Source organism: Haliotis rubra, unplaced genomic scaffold, assembly GCF_003918875.1.
Source record: "Haliotis rubra isolate DU_JTF1 unplaced genomic scaffold, ASM391887v1 Scf162, whole genome shotgun sequence".
NCBI lineage: Eukaryota > Metazoa > Mollusca > Gastropoda > Lepetellida > Haliotidae > Haliotis > Haliotis rubra.
Window position 1 is genome coordinate 1,008,127 of NW_025765581.1, and position 16,734 is coordinate 1,024,860.

Sequence of the window (16,734 nt, forward strand, 5' to 3'; positions counted from 1 at the left end):
GAACAAATGTTAGCGTGACGCCCGGGTGTCTGATACTAGCTGATTGCGGTTAAGGGGTAGATTTCGTTGCTGTGGGATTAGGAAGATGCACGTGTTTTCATGCGTGTAGTCATGGCTGCAGATTATCGGAGTTTGGACGCTGAAGACAACAGATCAAAGATGGGACATGGATTAAGATTAGGAACATGCACGTGTTTAGGCTTCTCTAGCTACAGATTATCTTGTACAAACATCGGATAATGTTTGCCAGAGACTCTTCAGAAAAGGAGCCGTGGTATGTAGGTCATGGTGGCGACGTTTGGGAGATCCAGTTGGTACTGGCTTTACCCTTAGGTTGTGTAACCTGTATATTCATTTAAGGAACATGTCAGGAAATCTTTATTCTCAAGTTCCATTTATAGTTTAATTTAAGATACATATAAAGCATGACAGTCAGTTGTATGCTAAATACGTTGACATTTACAATCTGCAAATAAACAGTTTCTTCCTTTGTCACCTATCACAACGCTATTTTTGCTATTAAAATGGCGAAAGGGATGATGACATGGTCGAAAAAGTATATTTTCTATTGTTGCCTGCTGTATATTTGTTTTGGTTTTTCTAAGTCTCGTAGTGCCATAGGCGGCATTTTTATGTCCAAGCTGATCATGTGTCCATAAAAATACAATATTGTTTCATGTTACAATGATGTATTATTTGTCCACAACAATGTTTTTTGAGATCGTCCCGTGTGTTTGCTATTGATATATGGTAATCAGTACCTGATATATTGATTTAACCGATCGTGAGGAGACAACAAACAGTGACTATCGCTGCTTTCTTCCCCAATCAGTATCAGAGAGTCCCGAGGTCCGCTGTGCTTTTATCACTCAATCTGTCCAACAAACAGCAGGCCAGTGTCCGAGGTGTGTCCGTGTGTCCGATCTGCTAATATTGGTCCTCAGACGCCAGACTGTCTGGAGAGGTGGCGGACAGTCTACAGACAGTCACGCCGAACGCGGGAAGTTTGAAGTCTAACAACTACTGATTGCAATTGTGGACTTTTAGGGTTGAACTGAACAGAAATGCAAACTCATCCTTAATACGGATTAATAAAAAAGTTAGTGTTGCTTGGGGATTAGTGAGGGACACGGTATGGAGAGGACAGGGTTCGCAAGAGATTAGGGCACAGGTAGGATCAACTGGTCTCCGTCTAGTAAGAAATAACGAATGAATGTTCGCATGACGCCTGGGTGTCTTATAACAGCTGATTGCAGTTATAGGATAAAATTCCTTGCTGTAGGATTAGGAAGATGCACGTGTTTCCATGCGTGTAGTCATGGCTGCAGATTATCGGAGTTGGGACGCTGAAGACTACAGATCAAAGCTGGGACACTGCCCGTGTTTACGCTTCTCCGACTATGTGAATTCGTATTGCACTTTTCTTATGTACCACCGTTGGTGGGTTCTTCTGAGAGTTAAACAAATCAAACTGTCACAAGAGTTTGATCATTTTTATCTTGTGTTTTGGTTGTTTTGGTGTTTTTTTTCTGTCATCACTTGTCTATAAAATACTAGACAAAACAAAGTACAAGCGTTACTGGGCTGAAAACGGTCTCGTAAACAGAACAAACATAAAGTACAAAACACTGGTATGATATCCGCATCAAATGCACAACCAATTTATGTTTGCTTCAATTTTACCATCATCAGATATGGTTGTAAATTCCTTTTGGGGCGTCGGCTTAACTGACCCCATGAAATTAACATGTTCGAAAGGAATCTATCCAAATTAACCTAACATTTAATGGTACATATAACCGTAGTTTTCAATCTCCCCTTTCTTTACCATATATGAACGTAGGATGTATGCATCTAGATTCTATACACATTCAAATGAAGACATTATGGCAGTTGGGCAATTTTTATCAAGGTCATGCTCGAGAAGAAATGTTTGAAATTGTAAAAGCTTTCTTCGAGGATGCATGTAATACTTCTGCAATAACATTATATTTTACTAATGCTTCAATCAATATTTTGAATACACAACGCCAATATTACACAATTACTTTTAAAAAGAGTTCCATTCATATTCATGCTATGCTATGGTTAAGATTTCTTTCAGTTTGCTCACCTTAAATTTTTCTAGATTATCGAATGTTTAATGATTCTTGAATAGGTAAAACGGTGAGAGTTTGTTCATATTATTAGCGGTCTTCATGCCAATTCAAGGGAGGTAATCAACGAATCTTTCCGGTTGGTTACTAGTAGCAACGATGACTCCATTGTTGTAAATAGGCTAACGGGAGGAAGGGAGTACTCGCAGTCGCCTACCGTTTTAAATGTTTGTTGTGTGATTTGCCAAATATTGCAAGAACAATGTCGGAGGTAAATCACCAAAGAGAATATTCATTATTTTAGTTATTGTTTTAGAAAGACAAACGCCTTACATTTTGAGACGTCTTGACCAAAAAATAGAAATGCAAGCGTCTGACATTTTTCTACTCGTAGTCGTAGAACTATGTATTCCAAGACACCTGCCTGTCGAGTATGCCAGTATGTATCTGTTTCAACTGTTTGTATTTCTGTAATTCAGGAAACTGTTGTTTATTGTTACAGGAGAAGAAGGAAACAACTGCGAAAGAGGGTGGGAAATCATCCATAGATGACAGTGCTTTTGAAGCACTGGAAAAGGACTTCCAGGATGTGAGTGTTATGATTGAACTTGAATGAGATGATCCCATAGGTCCTGGTAAGCTGAATAATATCTAAACTCAGATGTTCACAATTTATTTGAAATATTGTCTCCCCAAAGACTTATTCTCCATCTGTAAGATAGTTCTATGCTGGACTATCTGTAAGACAGCCTTGGTATTATTTGCTAAATGTATCATATTGCTTGGCATTTACATAACCTAATGATGAATAGTAAATAAAAGCCTAATTTATCAATATGTTTTTGATACTGCCAAAACTTCATCTGTGACTAAAGTGGAAACTATATATTAGTTTCTTTTCCCAATTTGTAGGTCTACACTCAAGTACACAATAAAATATTAGTTACAGTATTTTGTGGCACCACCAGAAACCCCAATCTGAATTCTATAAATCATAGAATGTATGTGTACATAACATTAAGGAGATAAATGTGAGGTATTGATACTTGCATTGCTAATGTAAATCATTGATGTTGTGTTAATTTCATGATATACAGTAAATAAAGAAAAATAAGCCTATAGAGCATTTTATGGATTATGTTATAAAATAGAATTCATTGCAGTCTACCTTGTATGTCTTCCACTGATGTGATGAATCAGAGTTCATTCTGCAAATTGCATATGTTTTTCATGTTTCATAATTTTTTAAACGTGTATGCACTTAGATAAGCATTTGACACATATCATGGTTAACATTTACTGAGAAAATATCAAACAATATAAAAGATTTCTATATGAGTTTATATCATTTGTTAAGTATGGTTATATGGTAACACACCAAAGCAGGACATCCTAACCTTGTCACATATTTGGTCAAGTGGGCAAGGCATCCAACTTTGGATCAGAATGTCCATGGTTCGAATCCCAGCACAGGACCCAAACTTTTATGGCTACATGGACAGCTTGTGATACATTATAATGCTCATCACAACAATGATTGTGGTATATTTGTTTACAACTGAGCAAAACGATCTGTAAATCAGCCAGAAATGTTAAAGATAAAATATATAAGGAGTCACTAGATTCAAATATTATACACTTGGAAACCTCATATCAACTGCTGGGTATGAGAAGAAGATTGTTTGGCCAAAAATATCAATTGCATTTGTTAATGGTGACAAGGATAGGGATACTGAAAGGAACGCCTGGATGTCTTTTGATGTCAAATATCAACACAAATCAAAAAGTGCTCATAGCTCTGATGCTCCTTCTGACTTTAATACTTTAAACGACACCTCTTGTTATGTATGACATAAAAGACATGAGAGTGAGATTCTCTTTATCATCAAAAATCATTCTCCCAACTTTTTTATTTTGTACTCCGTAATAACTAGTGACTTTAACGTGAAAGTAACAATATGTCTTGTGGAAGCTAGTTTCGGATGATAAATATATTTATAATGTTCTTTTACTTAGGTCCTCGGAGAGCTCATGGGAGATAGAAGTTTGGAAAAATTCCGAACAGAATATGAAAAGCTACACAAAGCTCTGAAGAAGTCCCATGAAAGTGAGAAACGTCTCATGCAGAAATGTCGAGAACTCAATGCAGAAATTGTGGCCAACTCGGCAAAGGTGTCCACTGCTCTCAAACTCTCACAAGAAGATCAAGCTACCATTGCCTCTCTGAAAAAGGTAAGTTTAATTTTTAACTTTACTTTTTTAACTTTATGTCTTCTTACATTTTAAACATTTTTGCATAATGTTAACAATATCAATCATCTGACAAGAATTATTAAACATGATTGCCCAGGGTACCTTGGCAAATTCTAATGTTAACAGATTTATGACACTTATATTTTCAGCTATCTGATGGACCATAGGACCCTCTTTAGTTTAGATACTGTCATAACCTAACCATTGACGACATATGTAATGCAAAAATGGGGCTCTATTATTGTTATCTTTATTTTTTTCTGAACTTTAGGAAATCGAAAAGGCATGGAAAATGGTTGATGCAGCTCATGAAAAAGAGACCCGAGCAAGGGAGACAATCCAGTCTCTGAAGATGGAGATCTCAAATTTGAGCAAACTGGTAGAGCAGGGAGCTGGTCTCACCATGGGACAGGAACACAGGTCAGCATTTATACACATACACAATATACTCCAGGGGCCTACTGGTTTGAATTACTCACGACTCACTTACATTTGTCAAACAGGATGTCTTAATGGATCCTTTGATCTGATGACCAGGGGCTGATGAATTGCTGCTCTTGATATCCTATGAAAATATATATGAAAAAATAAATGTCTTGTTTTTAAAAAGGTTTACAATCATTTTATTGTTGCATTATTGCAACTTTTAAAACTGTACTTGTAGTAGTTACACTATCTAACAATGAGAGGTTTGTCAGATAGACGCAGGGCGAGTCGGTGTTGATTGACAGCTGAATATGTCGAGGGCGTACCTTAATCAGTGCACACTTCATCAACCTCCAGGTTTCCCTGCTGCAACTTTATACAATGAAGTCTCCCACGTAATAGATCCGCTATTAAGCTGCCAGTGTGTCAAAATCCAACTGACTCACTCTCTCACGTCAAAAGTGTAATTGTGGAAATATCTTTCCAGTGTGAATGAGCTGCTGAAGATTAAGGAGGAGCTGACGAAGGAGCGTGATGAGCAGCTCCAGGAGATCACCAGGCTCCGAGAGCAGCTCGCGGAATCCACCAACCAGCAGGGCAGTTTGGAGCAGGAGCGAGCTAATGCCGAGGAGAAAATACAAGAGGTACTAGAATAATATTGTTGCTGATATAGATCATACTTCCATGATATCAATATGTCATATGAATGACATTTTTCAGCCCCTTTATTTCTTAACTCATGGGCTTAAAATGTGATTTTTAAATACTGATTTAGCCCATGGGATTAAATAAGGAAATATTTTTTAGTGATCCATCCCTAGTGGATGATTTGAAATACATGGAATGTGACATAATGTACAAATAATCTAGACCTTTTAACTGATCACTGTGAGAGCCTTCCATATTTACAAGACATACAGAATATGAAAAGTGTGGAATTATTAAAATTGAATGAAAAGGATTCATCAGTCATAAGATTTGCATTTCTTTCATCCATGCAAGCCCAAAGTTTTATTTAGGATGACCTATTCAGTACTAAAAGGAGACAAAATCTGTTATGAAGCCATCTGATTAAATAACATACATGCATTCCTGATATCATGTTCTTAAAGCATTATTCTGGTTATACAGAATATCTATATGTATTTATAAAGTAAAAGGTTTCATATTGATTTACACAATGAAGTTATTGATCTAGATGTATCATCTGAGTGATAATTATCATCGTTTCTGTTATTATCATTATATCATCATACTTATCTGACTTCCATACACATAATGGTTTCATCAGTTATTAGATGCTAAAAATGTCAGGATTGTCATTAATTCCAAGAATATCCTTCACACATTGTTGATATCTGCTTGCAGTTGTCTCAAGACATACAGGTTCGCAACAACGAGGCACAACGTGAGGCTCGCAAGAAGGACAAGCTAGAGCGAGAGCTGAAGCAGACCAAGGCCGACCTTGATGGTAAGGCCTCTGAGATCAAGGCCATGACTGGACAGATCGAGAGGTTCAAACAAGACATCAGCAAACTGGAGATGCAGCTGAAGGAACAGAGGGTAAGTGTGGGAGATTGTGGTTAGTAACGGATTGTGACTCAGGGAGATTGTGGTTAATAATGGATTGTAAATCAGAAGGAGCTTGTGGATAGTAATGGATTGTAAATCAGGGAGATTGTGTTTTGTAACAGATTGTAAATCAGGGAGATTGTGTTTTGTAACAGATTGTGAATCAGGGAGATTGTGTTTTGTAACAGATTGTGAATCAGGGAGATTGTGTTTTGTAACAGATTGTAAATCAGGGAGATTGTGTTTTGTAACAGGTTGTGAATCAGGGAGATTGTGTTTTGTAACAGATTGTAAATCAGGGCCTCCTTTCACAAAGCACTAAGGTGATCGTAAGTCACTAAGGTAACCTTAGTGCAATGTTAAAGAATGGGAGTTAAGGTTAATCTTAGTAAAGGTTGATTTGTGAAAGGAGGCCCTGATTGAGATTGTGATTAGTAACAGATGGAGGGAAAACTTTGTTGGTAACAGATTGTAAATCTGAGGTTGACCAGGATTCTTGATTTTCTTAGCAGCAATACAGAACACACAAAAAAGTTATACATGAAAATCAAAAAGTGTTTCTAAATATAGGATCCAATTTGTTCAATTTTGGCTGAGCATTTAGTTACCTTGCAGGTGTTCAATGAGAGATCACTGAAGGACTCGGAGGTGATGCATGCTCGCTTCACCAAGCTGACCACTGACTATGAGAACCAGGTGGTCGCAGCTGACCAGCTCGCAGCAGAGAACCAGTCGAAAGTGTCTGACCTCAAGGTATGACTGTCTACTAAACTTGTTGGAATGTTTAAATAATAGCGTAATAATGGTGACAATGTTTAACACTTTAACACTAATACATATGCTTTAATCATACATGTTGTGAGGTATTATTTGGTTACTGATTGTTTTTCCCTTGAACATAATGTTATCTGAATGAATTGATCGTTACATCATCCGTGATTAAGTTTTGAGGAATGGGGGATAAGAAAATTTAACATTTATTAAATTTTAAACAAGTACACGTCAGTTTCAAATTCTGTTTGGATGAATCGTTCCTAATGAAAGAATTTTTCCGACAATAAAAACAGAACACAACGTTTTTTGGCATTCAAGACTAGATTTTGTCCTGGTCTAACTATGCATGTCGTTCAAGCGTGATGGATCTGTTAGATGATTGTGTCTCATTGTTTGTCGTCTGCCTGTCTGTCTGTCTGTCTGTCTGTCTGTCTGTTTATTTCACACTGCACTGTATTCCAACTATATGCTGGCGTTCTGTAATTAGTTGATCAGATCGGGACCTACAATCCAGTGATTGACATTATGAGCATCAATGCATCAAATTGGATTGCAACGTATACTCAAGCAAGCCTGACCACCCGATTCATTCAGTCTCCTACAACCAACACAGGTTGTGTCTGATCCCAATGGGGGTTGTGTCGTTGTAACCAACGTCATGGAACTTTGCTCATAATATCAGTCACTAGTTTGTCTGCTTTGGATTTAGAGGCTGAAAAACAAACAACAGGAATATTTCTGATTTGGTCTAAAAACTTAACGTTATAACTCCATTGCTTCTTACAGCAAAAAGAAGATGAGGTCACAGGTTTGAAGGGCGAGACACAACGACTTAGTAAAGCAAGGGAGGTAATCCAGAGGAAGCTACGCCAAGCTGAGGACCAGAAGGGAGAAGTAGAACAACAGAGGGAGACACTTAAGGGACAGGTCATTGGTCTAGAGAGAGGTATGGGACACACCTAACACAAATATCACCATTTTATGCTTGACACATTTCTTCTGAGTTTATGGCGGTTGAAATTTTTTAAAACAAAATCATGTAGCTCCCAATTTGTATGTTCTGTTTGTTGTTTACATCAGTTTGTTTAGAGGAAAATACAATTAATATTTTGTGAGTATTTATACAAGTTTAAGAGATTTATCTGGTCCTGCTCCTTCAGTCATGTGTGAGTCATCAATTTTGTACACATGTACTAGAGTGAGTCGTCATTATTTTGTACATGACATGCAGCGGGGTGGGGGTTCCACTTACTTAGTACATAACTTTAGGGGCGGGCATGTAAATGACTGTACAAACATCATCACCCCACCCCCCATCCCCTAGCCATAAATTTTGAACAGTCCTAAGTGCAGAATAATTGTAAGTTAAACAGTATACTGTATTTAATATCTATATCCATGAAAGCCTCGTTATTTTCTCTCAAGCTTTGCCACTGCCTGATAATACTAGACCTATTTTAGACCTATTGTCCTATTTTCAGATTCTTTTGACATCATTTTGTTAGTAATATTACTTCAAAACTTCAAAATAAAATCGATAAGTATTGGAAACGAATCGTAAATTCAACGTTTGAATAATTAATATAAAATGACATATTTGAAGTATCATGTCGAGTAGGACAGTGTCACATGTCACTGTGATGCAGGTATTGCATTTTTAATGATGTGATTGCTTGACATAGGTAGCCCTAGCAACAGCGTACTGTAAACACACTTTCCAGAAATGCATTTTAACAGTTATTCATGTTGGGCTTTCAAATGGAGCACGATTTAGACATTCCCTGTGATAATGATGACAATGAAGGTAAATATTTCTGACTTTTGATAATGTTGAATGTGCTCAGGATATTGACTTATTAATCAACGTAAGACAAGTAACCAGATATGCAAATCTGCAGAATTTCTGTTTTGTAATGTCAGATGCATAATTTGTGATAACCGAGAGATGTAAATAATTCAGCTCTGATTACCATTATAAAACAGAAAGGAACTGATAGCAAGTACATTTAGTTTCTCAAATGTTGTTATGAAAGATACAACTATCAGTTGAGTGCATGACATTAGTGCAAACACACCTCCCCATGTACAGCATTAGCATGACAAGTAGAAAGGTCTCATTGTTATCCTATCATTGTTTGTTAAATTTTAATTGGACGAAAGGGAAATCATTTTCCCTGAAGTCGATTTAAATCTTTAATGGTTTGACAATTTGTAGATGATAATGAACAACAGTGTTTGCTGGCTACAAATGCGTGTGATGAGTATGTGATGTAATTCAGGCTCATGATCCAATAGTTTTCAGTTCCGTGTCTATGAAATCATACAGACAAAATTCTTCTTCATTTTTAACTTAGTTTTTGAAAATACCTGTTCTCTTTAATAGTAATTAAACTTCAGTGCATTGTTACCTTCTTGCTTGACAAATTATTGATTGAAATTTATCAGAACTGGAGGCTGCCAAGAAGCAGGGAGAGGCTGACAAGAAGGGAATTGACGACCTGGTCAGAGAAAGAGACATCCTCAACAAGGTAAGACTAATACATGGTATACAGGATAAACTTAGAATAGTAGTGATACTAGTCAATAAATGTCCAACAACAACAAAAACAACAGCTCTTATCACAAAACAACCTTGAGACGTTGCTGGTTAGTACTTTTAGAAGTGGTTGTTGTAAGAGATGTTTATTGGAGAAACGTTTTATCTGTTTGACTTAAGCCTAGTCTAGTCAATTTTTGTTTGGTATTGGGAGCTCTACTAATAAGAGTCACAATTTTAACACCAAAATCAATCAATAATAAAGAATATTGGATACGTTCTACCGTATTGGTATGGAATGTCACAGCGCTAAGAGGAATTTGGTGTGGAGGGTATTAGTGTTCATACATGGGTTTTGACAGTGACTTCTATGTAGAACCTGCTGAAGGCACCCAGTACTATGCAGGTTGATGTACATGGATGTTAACTGAGTGTTTTGTGTGTGTAGAACCTGCTGAAGGCAGCCAGTACTATGAAGGTTGATGTATATAGATGTTAACTGAGTGTTTTGTGTGTGTAGAACCTGCTGAAGGCAGCCAGTACTATGCAGGTTGATGTATATGGATGTTAACTGAGTGTTTTGTGTGTGTAGAACCTGCTGAAGGCAGCCAGTACTATGCAGGTTGATGTATATGGATGTTAACTGAGTGTTTTGTGTGTGTAGAACCTGCTGAAGGCAGCCAGTGCCACCCAGAAGCAGCTGCACCTGGTGAAGCTCCATGAGCAGAGCAAGAAGAACCTGGAGCAGGAGATCCAGAACTACAAGGAGGAGGCTCAGAAGCAGAGGAAGATCATCTATCAGCTGGAGAAGGAGAGGGACAGATACATCAATGAGGCCTCCGATCTCACACAGAAGGTGAGCTTGTGGAGTAGAGCTGAGGAGTTCAGGCAGAAATACGTAAATATTGACCTCACACTTCAGGAGCAATAGAGTGAGTGAGTGAGTTAAAATTTAACGTCACCTCGGCAATATTTCAGCCATATAGTGACGATGGAGCAATAGAGTGTTGTCTGACAAACAGTAGGTAGAGCAGTTTAGAGTGAGTGAGTTGGGTTTTACGCTGCTTTTAGCAATATTCCAGCAATATCACGGCGGGGGAAACCAGAAATGGGCTTCACTCACTGTGTCCAAGTGGGGAATCGAACCCGGGTCTTCGGCGTGACGAGCGAACGCTTTAACCACTCGGCTACCCCACCGCCCCAAGCAGTTTAGAGGTATTCAGTTGAGTTTAGAGGTATTCTGGGGAGTTAGTGGAGTTGAGAGATGGTCAGGGGAAGCAGGAGACAATAGAGCATAGAATACCCTTGAGAAAATCAGCATCCTTTTTGAGTTTTTGACTTGTGAGTAATGTCTGTTTCATCTTGTGTAGGTTCTCCAACACATGGAGGATGTCAAAGTACGGGAGATGCAGATCTTTGACTACAAGAAGAAGATTGCGGAGGCAGAGACGAAGCTGAAGCAGCAACAGAACCTGTATGAGGCTGTCCGCAGTGACAGGAACCTCTACAGCAAGAACCTCATAGAGTCACAGGTGAGTTGCTGGAACAGTCCATGCTGGGGTTGTATGTATCAGGATATAGCTAGTGTATACATCAGTATCTGGACACATGTTATGCAGTGCTACGAAACCAATTGAGTCGGAAATCTCAGTGCTGACTGAAGCAATATGACTTGTAGGCTTGTAGCAACATTTTTATACAAAAGTAGCAGCTGTTAAGGGAATTATGAAGGGACCTTGGTTTGGGTAGTTAAATCTGTAAGATCCCTGTATATATTATTTTTACATAAAAACACAAACATTTTAAATATGTGACTGATGTAGACTTCTTTAATTTCATTCTTTACTCTGAACACTTAACACTTTGATGTGGTTTGTTGTATGCTCATGCTGGTGAGAGCAAAACAACAGAGTTTGTTCTATTTGCACAGTAAACATTTAAAATGGAGCCATTTAAATGGATATACAGTGTAATACTTAAATAAATGAGTTGTTAATCTTGATTTTGTTGTGATATTTCAACCCAGCATTAGTGCATTCACAACTTGATTAGTACACATTTACTGTTTCATGTTAGCTCTTACTCTGTCTCTCTCAACTCACAGGATGAGATCACTGAGATGAAGCGCAAGCTGAAGATCATGAACCACCAGATTGACCAGCTGAAGGAGGAGATCCAGGCCAAGGAGGCGGCACTGGTCAAGGAGCATCTGGAGCACCAGAGGGTGGAGAAGGAGAAGGAGACGCTGAAGGCTGAGCTGCAGAAGATGAAGCAGGCTGCTGCTGAGAGCGAGGCTTACATCAAGAACCAGGAGGCGGAGGAGAGAAAGCTGCTGAAGATCATTGCTGAGGCTGATGCTGAGAGAGTCAGACAGAAGAAAGAGTTGGATCAGGTGGGTGTGATGGAGATAGGGGATAGTCATGGAGATGGGCAGGGAGGATAGTGATGGAGATAGGGGGGATAGTGATGGAGATGGGGAGGATAGAGATGGAGTTGGGATAGTGATGGAGTTAGATAGTGATGGAGTTGGGAGAGGATAGTGATGGAGATAGTGATGGTGAGATGGGGAGGATAGTGATGGATAGTTGGAGATGGAGAGGAGTAGTAAGATAGTGATGGAGATGGGGAGGATAGTGATAGTGATGGAGATGGGGAGGATAGTGATGGAGATGGGGAGGATAGTGATGGAGATGGGAGGGGGAGTGATGGAGATGGGGAGGATAGTAAGATAGTGATGGAGATGGGGAGGATAGTGATGGAGATGGAGATGGAGGATAGAGTAAGATAGTGATGGAGGATAGTGATGGAGATGGGGAGGATAGTGATGGAGATGGGGAGGATAGTGATGGAGATGGGGAGGATAGTGATGGAGATGGGAGGATAGTGATGGAGATGGGGAGGATAGTAAGATAGTGATGAGATGGGGAGGATAGTGATGGAGATGGGGAGGATAGTGATGGAGATGGGGAGGATAGTAAGATAGTGATGGAGATAGGGAGGAAAGCAATGAGATGGGGAGAATAGCGATGGAGATGTGATGGGGAGAATAGTGATGGAGATGGGAGGGTAGGGATGGAAATGAGGTTGAGAGGATACCGATCGAGATGAGATTGGGAGGATAGTGATGTAGATGAGCAGGTTAGTGATTGAGGTGGATGTAGATATGTAGATGTGAGAGGATGTAAAATTAGATAAAGATGGATGTAAATGATATGAGATGCCATGTATATAATCTGTCTTGTAGATAGATGTCAATGAGACTTCCATGAATGTGATTGGAATGAATATAAATGTCAGGGAGATGGATGGATATGTCTTGTAAAAGATGTTAATACGATGTAGAAAAAACTTGATTAGACGATATAATTCCCACTACTCTTCTTATACCCATAGCTCACACTTAACCACCAATCTGACTTGTGTACAGGTGATTAGTGAGAGAGACATCCTGGGCACACAACTGGTGCGACGTAACGATGAGCTGGCCCTTCTGTATGAGAAGATCAAGATCCAGCAGTCCGTCCTCAACAAGGGCGAGATTCAGTACAACCAGCGGCTTGAGGACATCCGGGTCCTCAAACTGGAGATCAAGAAACTCCGTAGAGAGAAGACCATCCTTCAGAAGAGTGTTGCAAATGTTGAAGATCTCAGGTGGGTTTCCCTCAGTGAAGGAGTTGATAGATATTTCGAAATATTTTGGAGTTATTATCATTCTGGAAAAAATACTCAGATCTTTGAATCTCTGTTGCCAGTGTTAACTATGACTTATTATTAAAGAAAATGTCCTTGTTTCATGGCTGATGTTGGTGCATGTTTTGTAGGCGTGAGGTATACCACATCCAAAGAGAACTGCTGCGAGAGAGGACACGGTGCAAGGCTTTGGAGGAGGAGTTGGAGAACCCCATGAACATCCATCGATGGAGGAAGTTGGAGGTATGGAAGCTGAACCTGATGACAGGACTTCAGGCTTGCAAACATTTGAATATTTCAGTGTCGCTTAAATGATATTCTATATAAAAGAACACACATCTTTTTTCTTCAGCCTTCATAATCCATGTATTAATACAGGCATGCTGGGATAAATATATCTTTCTCTCCCACTCAAAGGGTTCGGATCCCAGCACATACGAGATGATCCAGAAGATCCACACACTGCAGAAGCGACTGATCTCCAAGACCGAGGAGGTTGTGGAGAAGGAGCTCCTGATCCAGGAGAAGGAGAAGCTGTACCTCGAGCTCAAACACATTCTGGCACGCCAGCCCGGACCAGAGGTCGCTGAGCAGCTCCAGATATACCAAGGAACACTCAAAGACAAGACAAAACAAATGAAGGTAAAGACTTGTCGCAAGGTTCATCAATGGCTGGCACATGTTATGGACAGGACGACTGAGGGAATTTTAATAACATGAATGAATAGAATTAAAGAAAATAAAATAAAATTTGATATATAGTATTGCATCAGTATGATAGGGAATCGAACCCGGGTCTTCAGTGTGACAAGCGAACTCTTTAACGATCTCCCCTTTCTGAGGAATCTAAATTGTATACTGTTGTGTTAGTATGACTACCTTAACATCCACACATTGCTTTTGAACATTTTAGGGAAATTTCTTTATAGTGACCCAGCTCACCATTTCATGAAAATATCACCCAAAATATTCATGATCCCTAACTTCTTATATTCAGTATATACAAGCTAGTATACAGATAGTCTTTTTGTACTATCATCGTATCAAACCTCAATTCTATACATATCTACATACACTTTTTTAGAAGTTGATTTTTACTTGTATTTCCCTTCACTTCAGGCAATGGCATCTGAACTGAACATGTACGAGTCTCAAGTGAGTGAGTACAAGTATGAGATAGAGAGGATTGCTCGGGAACTGCAGGAAGTCAAGAAGAAATACTTCATGCAGAAGAAGAAGGAACAGCAAGTCAGGTAAGGGATGATATCTGTACAACAGCTAGCAGAACCTTGAAGATCCAGGTTAGAGTCTTTGGCAAACAATGATCATTGTAGGAGGCAACATATGGGATCAGGAAGACAGGCTTGATTGCATTGATTGATACTTATGATTGTTTAGTCCAGACTCATTCATTTCTGGAACACTGCATTATTGTGGCATTAAACAACAAAGAAACTATAGCTAATTTGACTTCAGTTACATGCAAAGATATTTTCATTAATGTTGGTGGGCATTGGTGGCGAAGTCATCTGAAGTGCTACAATTTAGTGTTCAGAGTTGCCTCCCTTGGGCATGCCAGGAACCTATTATCACAGGTTTGAATCGTGGTTTTCCCTCATGTTTCTAGGTGTTTCACCACACCCATCCTTATAGGTTTCAGTAATCGAGTGAACATTCAAGGGAGGTATCATTTCTTGGGCTTTCTTCCTGCATTAAGCTCACATTATATTACTCTGTTCAAAGCGGCATAAAATGCAACTGTCACTCCATCCCTGTGGGGATTATAGGTTAGGGCCATTCAATGCCCTTAGTGTCTCTTACAACAATGAGTTGCTGAAGACAAATACTAACACAGATCATCACAGGGTTGTTATGTTATCGAAGTGAAGAAGGAGGATTGGAACATGTTGTGTCAGGATAAGTATATTAATATCATGTTTGTTTGTTGTTTAATGCTATCACAGCATTCTGGCAGACAATCCAGTGATCAACAGCATGAGCATCGATCTATTCAATTGGTATACAATGACATGTGTCAACAAAGTCAGCAAGTCTGACCACCTGATCCTGTTAGTCGCCCCTTACACCATGGGTTACTGAAGACCAATTTGTGGGTTATTATTATCATAAATATCCAAATTCATGTAATAATTCCTTAGCAACCAGACTCACCATTCCTGGCATTATTTGCAGGGAGAGGGACCGAGCATTAGCCCAGGCAGGAGCACCCATCATCCAAGCACAGAGAACAGATGCACCTCGATTCACTGGCGGTGGCTTCAATCTCAAGGCTCCCAAGACTGCAGCATAATGGAACATGGCACCAACTGTGATACCTTTCTGTCCATCTTCTCTTCCTTTTTTCGTAACTCAGTATTAGCTCAATATTCCTCTTTTATGTAAGATTTTTGGCTTTATAATTTCCAACCCGTTTTGAAGGATATTTTCCTGTTATATCCTTCTCAAATTATTTGGTTCCAAAGATAAAAGTGTAGCTGCTTCATGTAAATCAGCATTATAAACAGCTTACTTTTTAAAACCCAAAGTCTTTTGTTTGGTTATTTTATGTTAGGAAGAGAAGGTGTGATATTTTAATATCAAATGCTTAACATGTAAAGTGAACATTTGAACATTTTGTACATTTGAACATATGTAAATTGCAGAGTATTGTAAAAAATCAGTATTGTGATCTGTGCTAACTTTTAGGTTTTATTTATTCTAAAATTCCGTCCAAGCTGCAAGAGTACAGTATGTATGGTACATATACTAGGTACAGAGATGTTTTCGGCCAGATATGTACACGCAAGCTGTTATAGTGTTACCTGTGTATTGTTCTGTTGACCCTGTGTCTTGAATACTGCGATTGTTTTGATATATACACGCGATAAAACAACAAATACACAAATGGCTTCCCGTCTTTTTTATTGGATATTATTTTGATCGATAGATTTGGCATTGTTAATACCTCATGTGTTTGTATATCATACATTCAGCCATCACCTGTGAATACATAAACGTTGCTGTCATGTGACCATGCTGTCCCTTGGTTGCAATTCAGTTAACTGCCCAAACAATTTGCCACTGACAATTTCTGAGAAAGAAACTGGTGTCATCGCAACATGCAGTTGCAAAGAGAAATGATCAAGGTGTTGTTCAAAAATATATTCGTACAGAACTGGTTCTAATTTGGAAAGATGTTTCAGTTCCTCCTTCTGGCTAGCAAGTTGCTTGTTACTTGGAGAAAATGGCAACATGTCAAAGGTCAAGGTCGTAGCTATCAAAACTTGGTCCCGATACCAGAATCCATGACCACTTAAAAACATACACCAGATGCAGAAGCGGATACAGCTTTTTGAGAAAGGGGGTCCACACTTCATTTTCACCTGT

General features: G+C 39.0%; 1 protein-coding gene across 1 annotated transcript; it reads left to right on the forward strand.

The window, feature by feature from the left end:
• Positions 1-2,259: 2,259 nt before the first annotated feature.
• LOC124271665 (cilia- and flagella-associated protein 58-like) lies at positions 2,260-16,248 on the forward strand. The gene is made up of 17 exons (XM_046706824.1): positions 2,260-2,367; positions 2,599-2,685; positions 4,113-4,328; positions 4,621-4,769; positions 5,263-5,419; positions 6,144-6,338; positions 6,963-7,100; positions 7,908-8,067; positions 9,567-9,649; positions 10,322-10,513; positions 11,028-11,189; positions 11,762-12,049; positions 13,085-13,308; positions 13,479-13,590; positions 13,765-13,989; positions 14,467-14,600; positions 15,541-16,248. The coding sequence occupies exons 1-17, from the start codon at positions 2,359-2,361 to the stop codon at positions 15,656-15,658; spliced, it is 2,649 nt and encodes an 882-aa protein (XP_046562780.1). The 5' UTR covers positions 2,260-2,358; the 3' UTR covers positions 15,659-16,248.
• Positions 16,249-16,734: the final 486 nt, after the last annotated feature.